The sequence below is a fragment of the Mastacembelus armatus genome, unplaced genomic scaffold, assembly GCF_900324485.2.
Source record: "Mastacembelus armatus unplaced genomic scaffold, fMasArm1.2, whole genome shotgun sequence".
NCBI classification, from domain to species: Eukaryota; Metazoa; Chordata; class Actinopteri; order Synbranchiformes; family Mastacembelidae; genus Mastacembelus; species Mastacembelus armatus.
This window is the reverse complement of record NW_022872917.1, coordinates 135,564-153,949: the sequence shown is the minus strand read 5'-3', so window position 1 is coordinate 153,949 and position 18,386 is coordinate 135,564. Positions and strand designations below refer to the sequence as shown.

The following is an 18,386-nucleotide window of genomic DNA, read 5'->3' as shown; positions in this document are numbered from 1 at the left end:
CTGCTTTAGGCTCTGCCCGTTTACACCCTGTCAACAGAGAAAAGTCTTTTTAGTTTTCAACAAACCCTGTACAACCAGCCTCCACTGCGCAGACCTTTCCAGCCATGCTGCTCTGCCACCATAGCTAGTTCTGTTTATCTTTTACCTTTCAAACGCCATTTGAACAGCACAGTTAGTGTTTCTGTTACTGTGTCTGACCACAGCAGAAGAACTAGTCTTAGAGTGCTACTAACTAATTCATAATGTATGAAAAAATGGTTTGTTCCAATTATCTATTTTGTGTTTGGTAAATCTTTTATTGCCCAGCAGCAAAGTGAATGTGTCTGTCTTGAGATAAAACTATGGGAACCAGGCTGAATGGAGTTAATCATTTCTAAATGAAGGCTTGAATAGAAGTTTATTATTTATTTAGTATTTTAATGGTTGTTAATAAAAGGGGGAAAAATCCACATCTGACAAAAAACACACACAGACACAGAAATGCTGCAGCTTTAACTTGTATTATTGTGCACAACCAAATTGTCTTTGTGAGCACAGTCTGTTTAAAAAAAATGTGTACTCCTTATGCCTTTGGAATGATCTGTTTTGCAGCTGTTGTGCAATGATCTTGCAGAATTCAGAGAAATAACAACATAGTCAACAAGACTGTCTCCGACCTCCGCCAGCTGTATGAGGACAAAGATCAGTTTCACACTCACTTTTCAGTAACGCAGCTTTGGTTGGCATTTCACAGGTTAGGTTGCTGCTCCACTCTTTTAATAAATCATTTTCAGTGCATACCAACCATAAACATACCAACAGCAAATCCAACCTCCACCTGTGGGGGCGATAATATCCCAAAAGGCGTTTAGTGCTTCAGCAGAAGAAGAAGCAGAAGCAGTCAGCAGCAGCAGAAGAAGAAGAAGTAGAAGAAGAGGCATTGTCGACATCCATAAGGTATATTAATTAGAACGCTCACTTTTTTATAATCTAATAAATTAATTTAGTCTCCTCACACATTTTCACTCTAACTCTCCAGGTTGTTTCAGTCTTGTCCCTGTGTGGACTGCGGCAGGCTAACACTGGCAGCTGGCAGTCCGGAGAGCTAACCAGTAAGTAAATTAATGCTGTAATATTAATTGTAAGTAGTGTCGGCCTTAATGTTAGCGTGTGTTTTAGTAAACAGTTGAGAGAGTAGCGTTATCAGACCTGACAATGTCTATGAGCTGTTTTAGTCAAGGTGCGTGCTGTGGTGTCTCAATTTACAAAGAGCTGTTTTTAAAAATTATGAAACGTGTTTTTTCAAAATGTTTGTGTGTTTCTCAAAATTGAGGTAAAAGTGTTTGATGTATATTGTCTTTTAAATGGAAAAGAGTCAAGGAGCATCATCGACAGCTACAAGCTGAACTCAATCTGAGGTGCCACCCCAAGATTTTCTCTGGCATGAAAATGTTCTGGGGGCGCCACTGCAGCTCAGCCTGCTGAGAAAAGATTTAAGTGCAGCAGCACAGTGACACCTGCTGGTTGGTAAAACACTGACAGCTGCTCAGGACTAGAAACGACACCCTACTGATTTCATGTTTCATACATGGTCAATAACTGTCCCCGAAGTCGCTGTGAGTTTTATTCAACCTCTAATTCTCGTGTTCACATTCACGGTAGCATTGCCTATTAGTGATGGTGTTTGGGGGCGTAAGCATCCTGAAAGGAACAGCTGTAGACACCACTCAGGTCTGGGGAAAGTCCTGCAAATGTAGCTGTTTGGATGAAAACTGTAATTACTATTTCCACTTACAGTTACAAGTCCAACACCATTCACAATAAAAAGACAACAATGAGACAATAAAACTGTTCTTCTGAATTTCTCTGACTTCAACAGAAACGTTTTGGGAATAATGAGCTATGTAATTGTAAGCCATGGACCACTTGGGCAAAATGAAACATATTAAACTTGAGGCTTAGTTAAAATATAATGACAAGGCTAAATATAATTGGAGAGACTCTGATATGAAGTAAAAAAATAACTTTGAAAACTGGAAACAATATAAGAAATGTTCTTCTGATCCATTGGTTTCATTGCCCTTACAAGAAGCACCATGGTAACATATTAAGAATAACGCCAAACAAACTGACGGCAGGGAGATGTTGAATATTAAAAGGTGTATCATGTCGGCACAAATGCATCAGTATGAACATTTTCTCACTTACTTGCATTTGACAATTTTCCCTCTGCCCTGATTTAGGAATACACATTCAGACATTTATTGTCCGTCCATCTATTTTAAATCTATTTACTTGGTTTCATTGGCTCAAGTTTTCTCTTGTGTCTCATGGAATACAATAAATTTAATTTTCATCTGTTGATTATTTACATCATTCAGAATTAAAACATGAATTTTGTTGTAAATAATAAAAAACATAATTCTCAGCCCTATTTTCTGGAATGGACGTGTTCTCCCAGTGCATCCTGGTCTAGTGCTGATTGATGTTACCTGAGTTCAGGGTCGTGATGAGCCAGACAACACACAGTTGATGTCAGGTGTTGTCAGGTGATGTCAGGTGTTGTCAGGTGGTTTCAGGTGTTGTCAGGTCATTTCAGGTGCTGTCAGTTGTTGTCATGTGCTGTCAGTTGTTGTCAGGTGTCAGGTGATATCAGTTGTCAGGTGATGTCAGTTATCAGATGGTTTCAGGTGTTGTCAGTTGTCAGGTGGTTTCAGGTGGTGTCAGTTGTCAGGTGGTGTCAGGTGGTATCAGTTGTCAGGTGGTGTCAGTTGTCAGGTGGTTTCAGGTGATGTCAGTTGTCAGGTGGTATCAGTTGTCAGGTGATGTCAGTTGTCAGGTGGTTTCAGGTGATGTCAGTTGTCAGGTGGTATCAGTTGTCAGGTGATGTCAGTTGTCAGGTGGTTTCAGGTGATGTCAGTTGTCAGGTGGTGTCAGTTGTCAGGTGGTTTCAGGTGATGTCAGTTGTCAGGTGGTGTCAGTTGTCAGGTGGTATCAGTTGTCAGATGGTGTCAGTTGTCAGGTGGTGTTAGTTGATGTTTACTGTCCCTCGTCAATATAATGTTTGAAACATTTTCATTCTTAAACAGAAAATACAATAGAATACAAACAAAATTTAAAACCTTCATTTTCATGTAAAATTAATTAAATAAAGCAACTAAAAATATATTTTAACAGCTGCCTCTTTTTAATATGAATATGTATTATGTGTTTTTAATAATACATTTGATCAATCATAATCAATTTTGGAGGTTAGGCTTTGAGCCTCCTGGCTTGGAAATAAATGTGTAAATGTTCTCAAACTAACAATAACAGAAATTCAGATTTCCCAGTTAACATTTCATTTTTTTATAGCAAACACAGGACACACATCATCAAACACATTAAACAAATAAAGTAAGCCACTCGTGTACTATATATGTACTATATGTATACTGTATGTACCATATTATGCTTCAAGGTTTTTATCAGTGCTTGTGTGTATGTGGTTTCCTATTTTGCAGCTACTGTGCATTTTAAAGAAGAGGACACATTTTTTTAAACCCATGAGTCTTGGTCAGAAAACTGAAATTAGGCAGATTTTTATGAAGGTTTGCTTCTGTGATAAACTCTGAGCCTGTCTGCAGTAATATTCAGTCAGTAATGTTCTGTTTTTAATGATCTTTTCCAGATGAGTGCAGGCTGAGAAACCATGTGACACACCTTTTGTTGAACAGAAACACCTCCAGTCCTTCATATGTTGGTGGTGGAGTGTGTGGTGGAGAAGGTTTCCATGCGTAAACGAACCATCTTGCCCTTGGGTGGCGTTGGGAACAACAAGCAGCAGGTGAAGACCTGGCGGCAGGCCTTGCGGAAGTTCTCGGAAAGGAAGGCATAGAGGACAGGGTTAACGCAGGAGTTTCCATAAGACAGGCAGTGGGAGACAATACGAAAGGCAAAGGAAGCATCATTGAGGGGGAAGGTTCCAAACTCCACCCACATGGCAATGATGTGGTGGGGCATCCAACAGATGGTGAAGGCGGTGATGACCAGAAGCACTGTCTGAGCCGTCTGCAGGAGAACAGAGGAATCAGTCTGAATCTGAATCTACAGGGTAAACACACCTTAGCAGTTCTGTGTTCTGGCTCTGCCTGCCAGTTGCACAGGCTGGAAAACCTCCAATGGAAGGTGTCTAGGAGGATGCTAATCTGCCTGCACTGCGTCAGCTGGTTCTTTCCACTGCAAATGAGCAGAAGTCTACTCCAAGCTCCTTCTAGGTGTCCAAAACCCACTCTTGCTGTGTCCAGCCAGCCACAAGCACAAACAACAGTCCAACAGTCAGAGCATTTGGAGGCGACAAGTTAAGTTGCTACAAATGATGATAACATGGTGTTTAGATTGATGAAACAGACGAGGTTCAGCTTAAATCACATATAAAACCCAATTTAAGATCTGTTGTCTGTTGTCGATCGGATTGTAGCACTTTGATAAAGAACGTTTCTCTGTGTAGATACGACCACAAAAAACCAAATCACTGTTTCGTGTTGGGACAGAGTATTAAAGCAAAACTAATGAAACGAGTGAATATTTTGCAGAACCAGAGGATGAAATTGTTCAGTGTGCTTTGAATAAAGCATCATCACACTCTGAAGGAATCTCCTCTATTTTTAGTCTTGCTGTCCAAATATTTACCCAGCAGCAAACCGATCTCTGACCTGCCGTTACAGGGCGTCTGCAGACTGCCGGCTGTCGGCCAGGACGAGGGCTCCACCTCGGCCGTCTGACCCTCAATGTCCAAAATACAAATGATTTCTGCTCCTGCATTTATGTTTTCACTGATTTTGACATTTTCTCCGTAAATTCAGTAAAAGAGAGCAAACACCTTTCCATCAGAGCAGAAAGAGTCACGTTGTACCAACAATACAGTCAAGAACATCTGCTGCCTGTGTAAAATCATACTTCTTTATTGCAACTGGACAATTCATGTGTAAAATTAATATTTAATTAAGAGAAACATCACTGAGAAAAAAATCAAACTTTTAAAAGGAAGTGAGATTCATATGGGACCTCAAACAACATTTCTCTTGTACTATCCCATCACTGGAACTGGAACTGGAAATATTTGTGTTACTTGAAGTAAAATTCACCTCCTCACATTTACAGCTGATTTGTGTAACAGTAATTTTAAGTCTGTTAAAATAATTCGACAAATAGATTCAAACATATTTTAACACTTTTGTCATCCAAACCCACTCACACCTCCACCCAGAAAGTAAACCACAGACTGGAGCAGCACTGTACCTTCCTTTTGGAGCGCTCCGACTTCTTGGACATGTTCTTCATCTTTTTATGGAGATGAACCAAAACCTGAGTAAAAAACAGACAGTTACAGCTACAGACAGTTACAGGAACAGACAGTTACAGCTACAGACATTCACAGCTACAGACAGTTACAGGAACAGACATACAGCTACAGACAGTTACATGAACAGACATACAGCTACAGACAGTTACAGGAACAGACATACAGCTACAGACAGTTACATGAACAGACATACAGCTACATACGGTTACAGGAACAGACAGGTACAGCTACAGACACGGCTACAGACAGTTACAGACAATTATAGACAGTTACAGGTACAGACAATTACAGCCATGTTTCTGGGATGATCACTTGTAAACAAGAAAAATAAAATATGATTTTGATTATTTGTTGTATTTCTAAACTGAGGAGTTGTCCCTTCTCTGTCCCTGGACAAAACTCAATTTCTCTACATTTAGATACTTCGTTTTGTCTTTCTAGTCTTCTGTTGAACTATATTATATTAATACCCAACCAAAGTGACTAACACCATTTTTCTTCCGTGAGGAACTAATCTGAACCGTCACAACTACTAAATCATTTGTTGGTGTTTTATTTTGAAACGTTTTACCGGTGTCGGTGTGTGCGCGCCTGTCGGGGATTTTTACGCACAGGTTGTATGAGCAGCAGGACTTTGTGCGCGCCCTTTGCTCCCTCATTAATACGTGTTTTACAGCAGCTGCAGTCAAACATTGTCCTGTTAAATGGGCACTTTTTAAACTGACCTTGGTGTAGCAGCAACTGATGAGCATCAGCGGAAGCAGGTATCCGATCAGCAGAATGGTCACTTTGTACGTGTGCTTGGAGGCTCCGGACCACTTTTCCCAGCAGAAAGTGCTGTTAGGGGCGTTGGGGTGGTTCGTGAGGACCTGGTGCTGGGCCACCGGAACGGAGCACACCAGAGACAGCGTCCAGATGACGCAAACCCCGGTTAGAGCGTTCCTGCGGTTCCGGACGCATGGAGACTTCTTGGAGTGCACCACGGCGATGTAGCGGTCCACGGACATGGCGATGAGCGTGAAGATGCTGACCAGCATGCTGACGGTGGAGAAGTAGTGTCCGAACTTACAGAGGAAGGCGCCGAACACCCACTCCGGCAGGGAGTAGATGGTGGCCTGGAAGGGGACGCAGAAGAGGAGGAAGCTGAGGTCCGCCACGCTCAGGTTCAGAATAAAGACATTGGTCGGGCTGCCGGAGCGCTTCAGCCCTCCTCCCCCTCCGCCCCCCTCTCCACCGCTGTAACTCGCCTTCCCGATCACCACTATCACGAGAAAGTTCCCCACCACCCCCACCACGAAGATCAGCCCGAACACCACCGGCACTATCACCGCCTCCGGCCCGGACCCGCCGTCCGCTTCCGACCGGTTAGATTCCAGGAGTTCAGCCCAACCAGCGGAGCCGTTTCCCGGCAGCAACATGTTGGAGCTCCGCGGGGTGGAGGGTAGGGGCTGTTTGGTTAGAGAGAAAGACCGTGGCAGACTGACTGAGAGACCAGGTCCATGATGCGGATAAAACGCGTCCAGCAGCGCAGTCCGGACTCTACAGACTGCGTGGAACACGGCCAGTTAACTGAAACATGACAACCCGTTTCCTGTCATGGGATTTCATAGTAAAACAATGCAGTAGGCCGACCTGAGTCCTACACAAGTACCTGAGTTTTAGTTTGGAAATTAAAAAAACTTTCTGGGTTACAACGCTGAGATGTGTGTTCTGAGACAGCAACATCTGGTTCAGCCTGAAAACTCCTGGCTGCAGCTTTTCAAGGACCTTCTAGACACTGCATCAGAAATGATTAACCCTTGTATAACTGGAGAAATCAGACTCTTATTTAGAGGAACTTAGCTTTAACAATCGTGAACTGTTTTATAGCAAGACTTTAGTGATCATCTCTAGACCTGTAAACCTTTGAGGAGGTTTGTGTCATTTTTCTTGCCGGTTTCTGGTGGGTTCAGATTTTGTGAACGAGATAAAACGAAAAATCTCTGAGACAAGAGCCGGGATATTATAAACGTATAGATTATATACATGTGTGTGCACGTATGTGCAGTATAATTTATTATTTATTCAATGTGTAGGTTTTTTATTATTTATATAATTTATTCATATTCCCGCAACCTGTAACTTCATCTTTATTTTGTAGGCAAGGCTGTGCACTTCCTTTTCAGGTGTCTGTACCGCTGTAGTTTGTCTCCTGGTCTCAGTGTCAGCAGCTTCATGCTTTAATGAATCTTTAATAAATATCCAGAATGCTGCAGCCAGAGTCCTGACAGGAACTAGCAAGAGAGATCATATTTCTCCTATATTGGCTTCTCTTCATTGGCTCCCTGTAAAATATAGAATAGAATTTAAAATCCTTCTTCTCACATACAAATCCCTTCATGATCCAGCTCCTTCATACCTTAAAGACCTCATAGTACCATATTATCCCAATAGACCACTTCACTCTCAGAGTGCAGGTCTACTTGTGGTTCCCAGAGTTTCCAAAAGCAGACTGGGAGGCAGAGCCTTTAGTTATCAAGCTCCTCTCCTGTGGAACCAGCTCCCAGCCTGGGTTCAGGAGGCAGACACTCTCTGTACTTTTAAGGCTAGACTTAAAACCTTCCTCTTTGACAAAGCATATAGTTAGGGCTGGCTTCAGGTAACCCTGAACCATCCCTTAGTTATGCTGCTATAGGCCTAGACTGCCCGAGGACCATCGGTGCACTGAGCTCCCCTACCCTAACCACCCCCTCCCTCCACCTCTCCTCTCCTCGCCTCCTCCCCTCTCCTCTCCTACTGCTCGTGGATCCTCCTGGTTCCGTCTCCTGGAAGCTGCTCACGTTTCTCTTCTTCTTTTCATCCCACGTTGCAGGTTCATGATACTGGACTTAAGGTTTTGTTAGTAGGATGGTTGGTTCAGTCCAGGATGTTGACATGAATAAAAGCGGAGCAGGTGACAGGTGTTTACAGACGACAGAGTTAATTTCCTCTCAGGTGATTTATGACATCTCAGATATATTAACGTGTTTATGAGTGTGTTTTGTAGTTGCAGCAGTAAAGCAGGGAGTCATATTAATCATGATATTAACAAGTGACCTAAAAAAAAACTATTAAAGGGACTCAAGTAGAACGGTGAGGTTACAGGGACTAGAGGTGAAGAAGGTGGAGGATTTTAAGGACCTAGGGTCAACAGTCCAGAGCAACGGAGAGTGTGGAAAAGAAGTGAAGAGACGTGAGCAAGCAGGTTGGAACGGGTGGAGGAAAGTGTCAGGTGTGATGTGTGACAAAAGTGTCAGCAAGAATGAAAGGAAAGGTGGACAAGACAGTGCTGAGACCAGCAATGTTGTCTGGTTTAGAGACAGTGGCACTGAGACAAAGACAGGAGGCAGAGCTGGAGGTAGCAGAGCTGAAGATGTTGAGGTTCTCTCTGGGAGTGACGAGGATGGATAGGATCAGGAATGAGGACATCAGAGGGACAGCTCATGTTAGATGGTTTGGAGAAAAAGCCAGGGAAGCCAGATTGAGATGGTTTGGACATGTTCAGAGGAGGGACAGTGAATACATTGGTAAAAGGATGCTGAGGTTAGAGCTGCCAGGAAGGAGGCCTAGAGGAAGACCAAAGAGGAGGTTCTTGGATGTAGTGAAGGAGGACATGAGGATAGTTGGTGTGGGTGAGGAGGATACAGAGGATAGGGTTAAATGGAGGCAGATGATTCACTGTGGAGACCCCTGAAGGGAGCAGCGCAGAGGTTAAAGAAGATTAACAAGTGACCTAAAATCATTTCAAGTTCATCTTCTACTATTTGCTGTTTCTTATTTTGATTTCTGCCTGTGTACTTTTAACTTGTCTTTTATTTTTGAATTACTGTGTATGAATTGTGCGATATAAATAAACTTGCCTTGCTTTGCCTACAAATGAACAGCGTCATGTTTCAGAGCAGAGATCTGCCGCCTTCTTTTCTACAAGTTCCCAAAAGGAAACAGAACAAATGAAATTAGTGAGATGACACTGACAAACTAATGAGGATGTTTAATGAGCAGCTGGAGAGAAACCGCATCCTGACATATGACAGTTTGTTTTTCTTCTGATGTTCATTTTCATGAGCATTATTGGGAATAAAAGTGATTCGGATAATTTGGGGTTCTCTCTGTACGCAGCCTCTGTGTGTGAGTTTAAACCTGATGATCAACAAATGCTGGAGTCATATCAGTGAAACATCTAGTCCTCCTACAGAACTGAAATATTCCGATTGAACTCTTGTAATAATTATTGCTGTGGTTATTTAAGTACGTGTTGTCTGAATGAGAATCACATTTATTGGCCAAGTATGTTGGACACACAAGGAATTTGACACCGGTAGAGTGTTTCAGTGTGTTTTGTAGTCACCAAGACGTTTCATGCAAAAAACAAAACAATAAACTTTAAAACTATACATAGAAATCAGAATAAAATGAAAATAAATGTATCCTGTAGTGGAAGAGCTTTCAGCCCCATATTGTTTGTTTACAAATGCAATTTACTATTATTGCACTATGGACAGTATTGACCTGGGGGGACTTTGCTGTGAAAATCTGCATATTACTGTGCTGTCGTAAACATGGCAGGTGTGCAGGTAGCCAGGGACCTGGACCACCTTCGTTATGAGTCAACCCTGGTACCATCTTCAAAAATACAATACATCTGTTGACAGTGGTAATCGCTGTCTCCTCCCAGCAGCAGGTTGTGGACCAAACCCAGGTGGACCCGGGGCCTTTCTGTGTGGAGTCTGCATGTTGTCCCTATGTCTGTGTCGGTTTTCTCCTCCCACAGTCCAAACACATGCAGGTCAGGATTAGGGTCTGAACCCAGGTGGACCCGGGGCCTTTCTGTGTGGAGTCTGCATGTTGTCCCTGTGTCTGTGTGGGTTTTCTCCTCCCACAGTCCAAACACATGCAGGTCAGGATTAGGGTCTGAACCCAGGTGGACCCGGGGCCTTTCTGTGTGGAGTCTGCATGTTGTCCCTGTGTCTGTGTGGGTTTTCTCCTCCCACAGTCCAAACACATGCAGGTTCAGTTGGTTGGTGACTCTAAATCGCTCGTAGGTGTGAATGTGACTGTGTCTCTCTCAGCCCTGTGATTGGCTGCTGATCTGTCCAGGGGGAACCCACCTCTCACCCACTGCATGCTGGGACTTGCTCCAGCCCCCCACTCTGGAAGGATAAGTGGTGGATATTGGATGGACGGCACCATCGTTTTGTTGCTGACAACAATGATGTGTTTATCTTTGTGTAAGAGCCAGTGACCTTCTCAGCCTCGGGTAAAAACAGGAGAAGCTGCTAACCAGCAGGTTTCACCAACACTACCAGTCAGAAGTTTGGGATCACTTCCAGTTTTCCAGTTGTTATAAAATGTATGTAGTTTAGTGTATTTGTGACTTTTCCAAAAGCCAAACATACTTTTTTCTCCAGCTGAATCTAACATTGTTGGGACAGACAGCACCTGCTGTTGTAGCACCCGTAGGTGTCTGTCCGTCTTCACCTGGACAGTCTGCAGACTGAGCTGTCGTTCCATCATTTGAAGCCGAGCGTCTTGTTCTTTCCTTCCACAGCCTCATTATCCTGACTCCCTTTGTTCATTGGAACAGCCAGACCCAGTCCTGCTTCCTGCTGGTCTGGATGATCCAAATAATGGACTCCAGTCTTTATACACACACAGTTTGTTGGAAGGACTCAGCCGAAGCTGGGACACCTGGAAGAACTCCTTACATCATTATTTTAACTTTGGTGATTTACTACTCTGCTTTGTATCATTTAAGGATAATCTCCGGACATCAATATAAAATAAAAAGCGTTTGCACTGTTAAATTTCTTCTGTCTGGAGTCTGATTTTTTCATTTCTTGTTACATATTTCATGCAGCTTTTAAGAAGCAAGATTGTGAAATTAAAATTCAGTATGTGGACTGATCCACTACGTTACACCTGAGTGATCAGTTCTGAACATTCACACATGAGCCTGGTCCACAGGCTCCTTCTTTCATCCCAGGAAAAAATCCTTATACAGTCTGAGGTTTTTGATCTTATAGCCTCATTTTGAAATGATCATCAGTAAAGAAAAATAATACTGTTTATAAACTGAGAAATTCAACCTTTCACAGACAAAAGTTCAGCATAAAATAATTCACTACTGTGCTTCCACATTCAATCCAACTGTCTGCAGTTTTAACCCTGGTAGCTCCATTTCACATGCATTGAACACCACATTCTCAAATAGCACAAACAATCCCACCTGAAATCTCACAACAAAATGTTTTTGTTGAAATTCTTTTTTTAGCCCTGAGTTGTTTTTGCACTTTAATCACAGTTCAACATTTGAACATACTATTTTCAGGTTTGTGTCACCTGCTGACTGTAGAGTGTTTTATCAGGGTGTGACAGGTCACATGTTAACACAGCTGCTGATTGTATGTAATGTCCAAATATACGTGTCCACCGTGTTAGTCCCTGTGATGGAAATGTACTGTCACTGGTTGCTTACTAAATTTATTAATAAAGGAATGACACACAAAGGTGTGTTCAGTAACATGATTCAAATTTAGGCCTACTGTCACTGCTTTGAAAAAAATGGCATCAACTTTACAGATGGAAATAAACACAATATAGACATAAGAAAGAAAAGAGAAAACACAATATATATATGTGTGTGTGTTTTTACATACAGAGATCTGTGGAAAAAAGAATAAAATAATGGAAAGTATGAGATTTTCATGTTGTCTATGTGCTTGACATGTGTACGACTAAATAATAAAAGACTCGGCCAAAGTTGGGACACCTGGAGGATCTGTTTGCATCCATCTTCGATGCCACATACAGGCTGGTCAAGTGTTGGCTCCACCAGCCAGGCTGGTATCAACTGGGAGGTTGTGTTTCATGTTCATCAGTGGATGAAAGCAAGGTATGTAGATGTGAATATTCTTTGTATGTAGGAGCCTGCAGCCAATGATAACATCTGAGGTGTCTGTTAATACAAATCTACAGCCTCAGCTTCATCGTCTGTTCACTGAAATATTCAGCGCCGTTTAAACTGAAACTTCAGTTCAGACTGTGACTTCCTACACATCACAATGTCACAGCTGATGCTGACCAGGTCAAATACAAAAACAGAAATAAACGAATTTTAAGAAAGATTTTACCTACAGTATCTTGTGGTGCTGTGGCTCTGTCATGCTGTAATGGGAGGGGTCCTCACTGAAGCTGTTCTGAGGGCACATGGTGGCCCAATACCTCACTGAGACGCTTTCTGTGGTTTTGCCCTGTGTTTTTGTGTTTTATATCGGTTCAGCCTTTCGCAGACAGTCAATAGGCCTGAAACAAGATTTTGACCTGAGGCTGATTTTGACAGTGCATGTTCCAATAGGGTCATAGGTCATATTAATTGGTCGGGTCTGGATTTCTTAGAGCTTTGTGGGTGCAGGTTGGCAAAATTGGACCTGTGTGTCAGGCCAGGAAACAGTTCAGAGGTTTGATCCACTCACCAGGCTCAGATGACAGTGAATGGAATAATGAACAGTCCGATGCTGAGATAATGGCCTGCAGTGCTCGCCAATAATATCTGAGCAATGGGAAGAGTACCAGATGATCACCCTACCAGCCGGGAGTGTGCCACATTAGCTGTAGCGCACCAGTTATGGTCATGGAGAAGTGGGACCACCAGAACCATAAACTGACCAAGAATTGCATTTGTCAGCCTCTAGGATGACATGCCAGTACCACCGTGTGCCTTCACTGAAGCACTTATGGTTGAACTCCCTCTGGACAATACAGTCATCCTGGTTGGACCCTGACCCTGCCTGCACGGGTTTCAGTCCACGCAGGAAAAAGTCATGTGACTCCTGACGGCCCAGCTCCCTGTTCCAGCTGCCGCCGTGACACCATCTCAAAGTGATGCAGAAGTTCATTGTTCACTGAGTTTTTATTTCAACAACACCTGGAAACATCAGGTTTTCTTTTTAATGATGTGAGCTAAATTAAATTTGGTGTCTTGTTTCCTGTGCGAAGCTTTTCCAATAACCAAAAAATAAGTGTTGAAAAATAGAGAAGTGACTTAAAGCTTTACAGAATATTTTCTCTTTTCAGTGTTTTATGGCTTGGCCCAAAATGAAATTCTAAAAGTCTAATATGTTAAAAAGTGTCCACACAGTTTTCTGCCTCCTCAGGTGGAAAACTTTCATCTCCACCTGTCCAAACTCCCACCGGCGTCTGATAAGGCCTCGCCTCCCGTTCTGTCCAATCACATCGCTGCCCTGCTGTATAAATCTCTGAGCTCTGACAGCCACGACATGATCGAGCCATGGCCTTCCTGTGGATCCTCTCCTGCCTCGCCTTCGCCGGCGCCGCCTACGGTCAGACCGACTCTTCAGTTTAATCCCACTCTTTTTCTGATTTTTGTGATTTTGACTTTGTTTTCCCATGAAATTCAATCACTCACTGAAAATATGCTGTACCACTGGGTAGCGTTGCACTAAAATAGAATCTTTTAACCACTGAAGTCAGGAGTTAACACGCTCATGTCATTGTGTTCTTGTGTTGTTCTGAATGATGTCATGTTCATCAGGGTGCGGCATTCCCGCCATCCCTCCTGTCATCACCGGTTATTCTCGCATTGTAAACGGTGAGGAGGCAGTGCCTCACTCTTGGCCCTGGCAGGTGTCTCTCCAGGTAAATGCGCGCGCACACACACACACGCACACGCGTGTTAACGAACATCTGGTCTGACTGCCGTGGTTATTTTCAGGATTACACTGGTTTCCACTTCTGCGGCGGCTCTCTCATCAGTGAGAACTGGGTGGTGACAGCTGCTCACTGCAATGTCAAGTAAACCTCTTCATCCTGTCACTACAAACTACACAGAACGACACAAACTGCACACCTGAATTCTTTTGTACAACTGCCACACTGAGTCTGTTGAGGATTGAGCTGGTTGAGTAACAATAATATTAACATCTTTATAAATAACACATTTTTCACAACTCAGATTGGAAAGAGCTTCAACCAGCCATATTATTCATTATGTTATAAACGAGCTTATATTGATAATAGAAATAATAGTATGTTAAAAAAAAACTGTGTTGCTTGAAGATTTGGTTTGGGGAAAAATTATTGAAAATTAGCAAATCATTGTATTTTCCCCTTGCTGTCCTTTTGGAGAGCACCTGGATGAACTTCACTCAAGAGTCCACTAACTTTACTTATTTCCCTTTTTGGTCTTGTATTCATTGCCACAGATTTTTCTTCTTGTCCACAGTAAATCAACATGATTTTCAAAACACTGATAGAGGAATTCATATTGAAACAAAAAGCAAAAACAACCTAACAATTACAGTTTTGTTTAGGTGTAGATATGTGTAATTAATCAACATGAGATTGTGTAAAAAATTATTATTTTGGTTCCAACACAGACCTGGTGTGGGGATACTAAGCAACTGCTCACGTTCTGTTAGAAATCACCTAACCACACACGTTATTGTACGTACAGTCAGGTGATACCAGGTGGTCTCAGAGGTTTCACCCTCTCCCGTATTGTTTGTCTCTGCAGGAAGTCCCATCTCGTGATCGTTGGAGAGCATGACCGCTCCTCCGATGCTGAGGACATCCAGGTCATGAAAGTTGACCAGGTGGGTGACAAGCAGCACCGTTTTTTTTAGCTCATAACAGCACCCTCCTGTGTGTTCTCTGGTCAGAACAGTGTGATTTTTCATCAGGTGTTCAAACACCCCAACTACAATGGCTTCACCATCAACAACGACATCCTGCTCATCAAGCTGGCCAGTCCCGTCCGTCTCAACGCGCATGTTTCCCCTGTGTGCGTGGCCGAGACTGGAGACAACTTCCCAGGAGGCATGAAGTGTGTGACCACCGGCTGGGGCCTGACTCGCTACAACGGTGAGTCCATTACAGCCAATTGGAAGGCGCCTACACCGGCTGGACTGTCACAGGGACTATGGATGTTTAGGGTTTGGCAGGAAATCTCCAGACACTGGGGCTGTCACAACATCACACCAAAGCTCCCTGACCCAGTGCAGGACAAAACATTTAGTGTTTTCCAACTTTTCACTGAGTGTTAACACAGAGACACATACAGACTAATAATCCTCACAAATATTAACAAACACACATCGACAGCCAATTAGCATGAATGCAACCAGATTGTTGTGTGGTCAGTTTAGGGACGTCCTTATTAAGGCTCTTGGTCTGATGGCACAACTAATACAATATCCACTGACAGGTAAAGTGAATAACACTGATTAGGGTGTCAGTGTGTGTGTGTGTGTGTGTGTGGGGTGTGGGTTCGATCACCTTCAAGCAACCCTTGAAGTTGATGTGTTGGAAGCATGGATGCATATAGTGGCATAGACAACATATACACAAACAAATTGTTTTAAGGGGCCACACACACTGATCACTAGATGCAGTTTTAACAAAGGAAACATTAAATGTACAGCTCCTAGCCCTTACAGTATGAATGCTTATTGCTGGTATTTGTGCACTGCAGCTCCTGACACCCCCGCCCTGCTACAGCAGGCCACCCTCCCCCTGCTGACCAACGAGCAGTGCCGCACGTACTGGGGCAACAAGATCAGCAACGTCATGATCTGCGCCGGAGCCTCTGGAGCCTCCTCCTGCATGGTGGGGGCTGCTGACACTAAACAGATGGAACAGGGCTGATGTCTTTGTTGTCTCCTCTGGGCTGTCAGGGGTGGTTTTGTTTACTTGTTGGTTGTGATTTCAGGGTGACTCTGGTGGACCTCTGGTCTGTCAGAAGTCTGGAGCCTGGACTCTGGTTGGCATTGTGTCCTGGGGCAGCGGAACCTGCACTCCCACAATGCCTGGCGTGTACGCACGTGTCACCGAGCTGCGTGCCTGGATGGACCAGACCATCGCTGCTAACTGAACTGTTAATGCCCGACTGAACTGTTCCAGACTGGTTGTCAATAAAGCACAGAAACTCTGAATACACCTGTTGTCATTTGTTGGTTCAAAGGAGAAGAAACGTGTAGTCAAATCCTGTTACTGTGAGGCCAAGGAGAATACATGGATATATCAGTGTCATGGCTGTGTTCAGTGCAGAGCTGTTGTCGGAGCTTAGACAGAAAAATACACCAACCAACAGGTATGAAGTTTGGTGACTACAAACACTTTGATCTAGTTGGACTTACATCGTGCCTGGATCGATTCATTTTTGTAATAAATGACCAAAACCATGTTAAAATGGCATTTTCAAATGTTTGTTCATCATTACGTCATTTATTACACAAAGAGTACATTTTATACAGCATGTAATGGAGTTCATCAACATGTCGCATGTGAGCAACATCTACATTGCTGTCAGCACAGCTCCTCAGGTGCGTGGTCAGGTGTGTCTGTGTGGGCAGGCGTGGCCGACTTGGCGGCAGTAGCAGATGGCGTTGAAGAAACGACAGTAGCAGGTGTCGCAAGGTTTGCAGCAGGGCAGTGGGAAACCGAGACATGACTGCTGATGAGGGATGCAGCGACGACGCATGGCCCGACCCTGCAGCTGCAAGGCTGCTGACGAGTCCTGGAAATCAGGAGGATGGAAAAAAGGAAATACATTCACTGCAGTCAACAAATTTTTAAATAAGTCACACCCACCTCATCATAGGACCCTGTGTCCATCAAGAAGTGATCCTCAACCAGGTCTACCATTAGAGGGGCGAGTTCATGCACAGGAAGGGGAGTGTGGCTTCTCTCTACAGAGCACCAGACACAAAGCAGACAGTAGGGTCACCTGCTTCTCTACTCTGTCGTCAGCAATTGTAACTCATTTGACAGTTTGTCATATTCACCAAAATTCACACTTGTTTTTTAGCCTTCCAGTTTGTACTCTACACAAAGAAAAGGGTTGGAGCCAACCAACCAACCAAGAAGAGCTATGGCATATGAACCAGCATAGTGAGAGAAAAGCAAGATAAGTTAGAGAGACTGCTGCTTCCAGTTAGAGTCAACAACCAAAGAGAAGAAGATCAGGAGAAGAAAACCTGAAATCAAAAGCCATGATCAGGCAAGACTGAAGACCCATGTTCATAAGGTGCTGCTTTCCAATGATGGAGCCACCTCTGGGATTTCAAAGGCATGAGATCTTTGCTACAACAGGCGGACAAACGATTTGCTATATTGTTCTTAAAGCCATTATGTTCAGTATGATGTTGTTAGATTAGATAAGTTGCATCACATGAGCCTGTTTGCTATAACAACTTCTTCATGAACATTCAGCTAAGTTGGTGGTTTGAAAATGTATGCTGCTCTTCTGACTTCAGCTGTAGCAGCTGGATGGTTAAACTTTCATTACACTGATTGAAAATCAGTTTAACTCATTTTCCTAATCCTGAACAATACAAAGATGGCAGCCTGTTGATGACCAGGATAGTAATGGGGTTTGCAATGTGAGAACCTGACTTTTAACTGGATTGAGTCTAATTTAGGAGGAGCTGACATGTCTGCAGATTTTCCCCCAGAGCTACTATCCCTTCTGTGGTAATGCTGATGGGAACCAACTTTGGATTTGTACAAATGCTGATCAAAACATCAACAATCCTAACAATGTTGCCTGCACCTTTCATATTCAGAGGAAATGACAGAGGATGTCATAAATTGGGGGATGCAGAAGGAACCTTGTGCTTTGACTTAAAATGTCACTAAGCACAGAAAACTGAACCCACCAGGCCTTCCTGTCACAGTGTTCTCTGGGTCTTTCCCTACAGTGGAAGCTGCGTCACACTGAGGTTTTCATAAACATGTCTGCTGGTGTGTGCTGGTGTCCAACTCCCAACGCTGCTGCAGACTATCTGGATAAAACCAGAACTATGTGATGTCGGGAAAGAGTGAAACACGTGTTGTCCTCGCTCTCATGGGCCTCATTCGATTGTGACTATAAGCTCCATTTACACTTAACACATGCCAACAAGCAGTTTATGCTCAACAAAAATTTTCTCTTACAAAAACAGAAAACAGGAGGCACGGTTGAACAGTGGCGTCGCGCTGTCTTCACCCAGCAGCAGGTTGTGGGTCTGTGCTGTCGTAAACTTGACAG

At 43.4% G+C, this 18,386-nt stretch overlaps 2 protein-coding genes and 1 long non-coding RNA gene across 3 annotated transcripts; 2 read left to right on the top strand and 1 right to left on the bottom strand.

Moving 5' to 3' along the window:
- The first annotated feature begins 886 nt into the window (after positions 1-886).
- LOC113127044 (uncharacterized) lies at positions 887-3,753 on the top strand. The gene is made up of 3 exons (XR_003295370.1): positions 887-936; positions 1,019-1,091; positions 3,650-3,753. It is a non-coding gene; the product is annotated as an uncharacterized LOC113127044 (long non-coding RNA).
- galr1b (galanin receptor 1b) lies at positions 2,030-6,959 on the bottom strand. Its single transcript, XM_026301228.1, has 3 exons — positions 6,049-6,959; positions 5,260-5,325; positions 2,030-4,029 (listed from the first exon to the last, which is right to left on the bottom strand). Exons 1-3 carry the CDS (start codon positions 6,739-6,741, stop codon positions 3,712-3,714), a joined length of 1,077 nt encoding a protein of 358 aa, XP_026157013.1. The 5' UTR covers positions 6,742-6,959; the 3' UTR covers positions 2,030-3,711.
- A 6,586-nt stretch (positions 6,960-13,545) lies between these two features.
- LOC113127042 (chymotrypsin A-like) lies at positions 13,546-16,292 on the top strand. The gene is made up of 7 exons (XM_026301227.1): positions 13,546-13,680; positions 13,893-13,996; positions 14,073-14,152; positions 14,874-14,952; positions 15,040-15,220; positions 15,831-15,964; positions 16,068-16,292. Exons 1-7 carry the CDS (start codon positions 13,629-13,631, stop codon positions 16,227-16,229), a joined length of 792 nt encoding a protein of 263 aa, XP_026157012.1. The 5' UTR covers positions 13,546-13,628; the 3' UTR covers positions 16,230-16,292.
- The last annotated feature ends 2,094 nt before the right edge of the window (positions 16,293-18,386 follow it).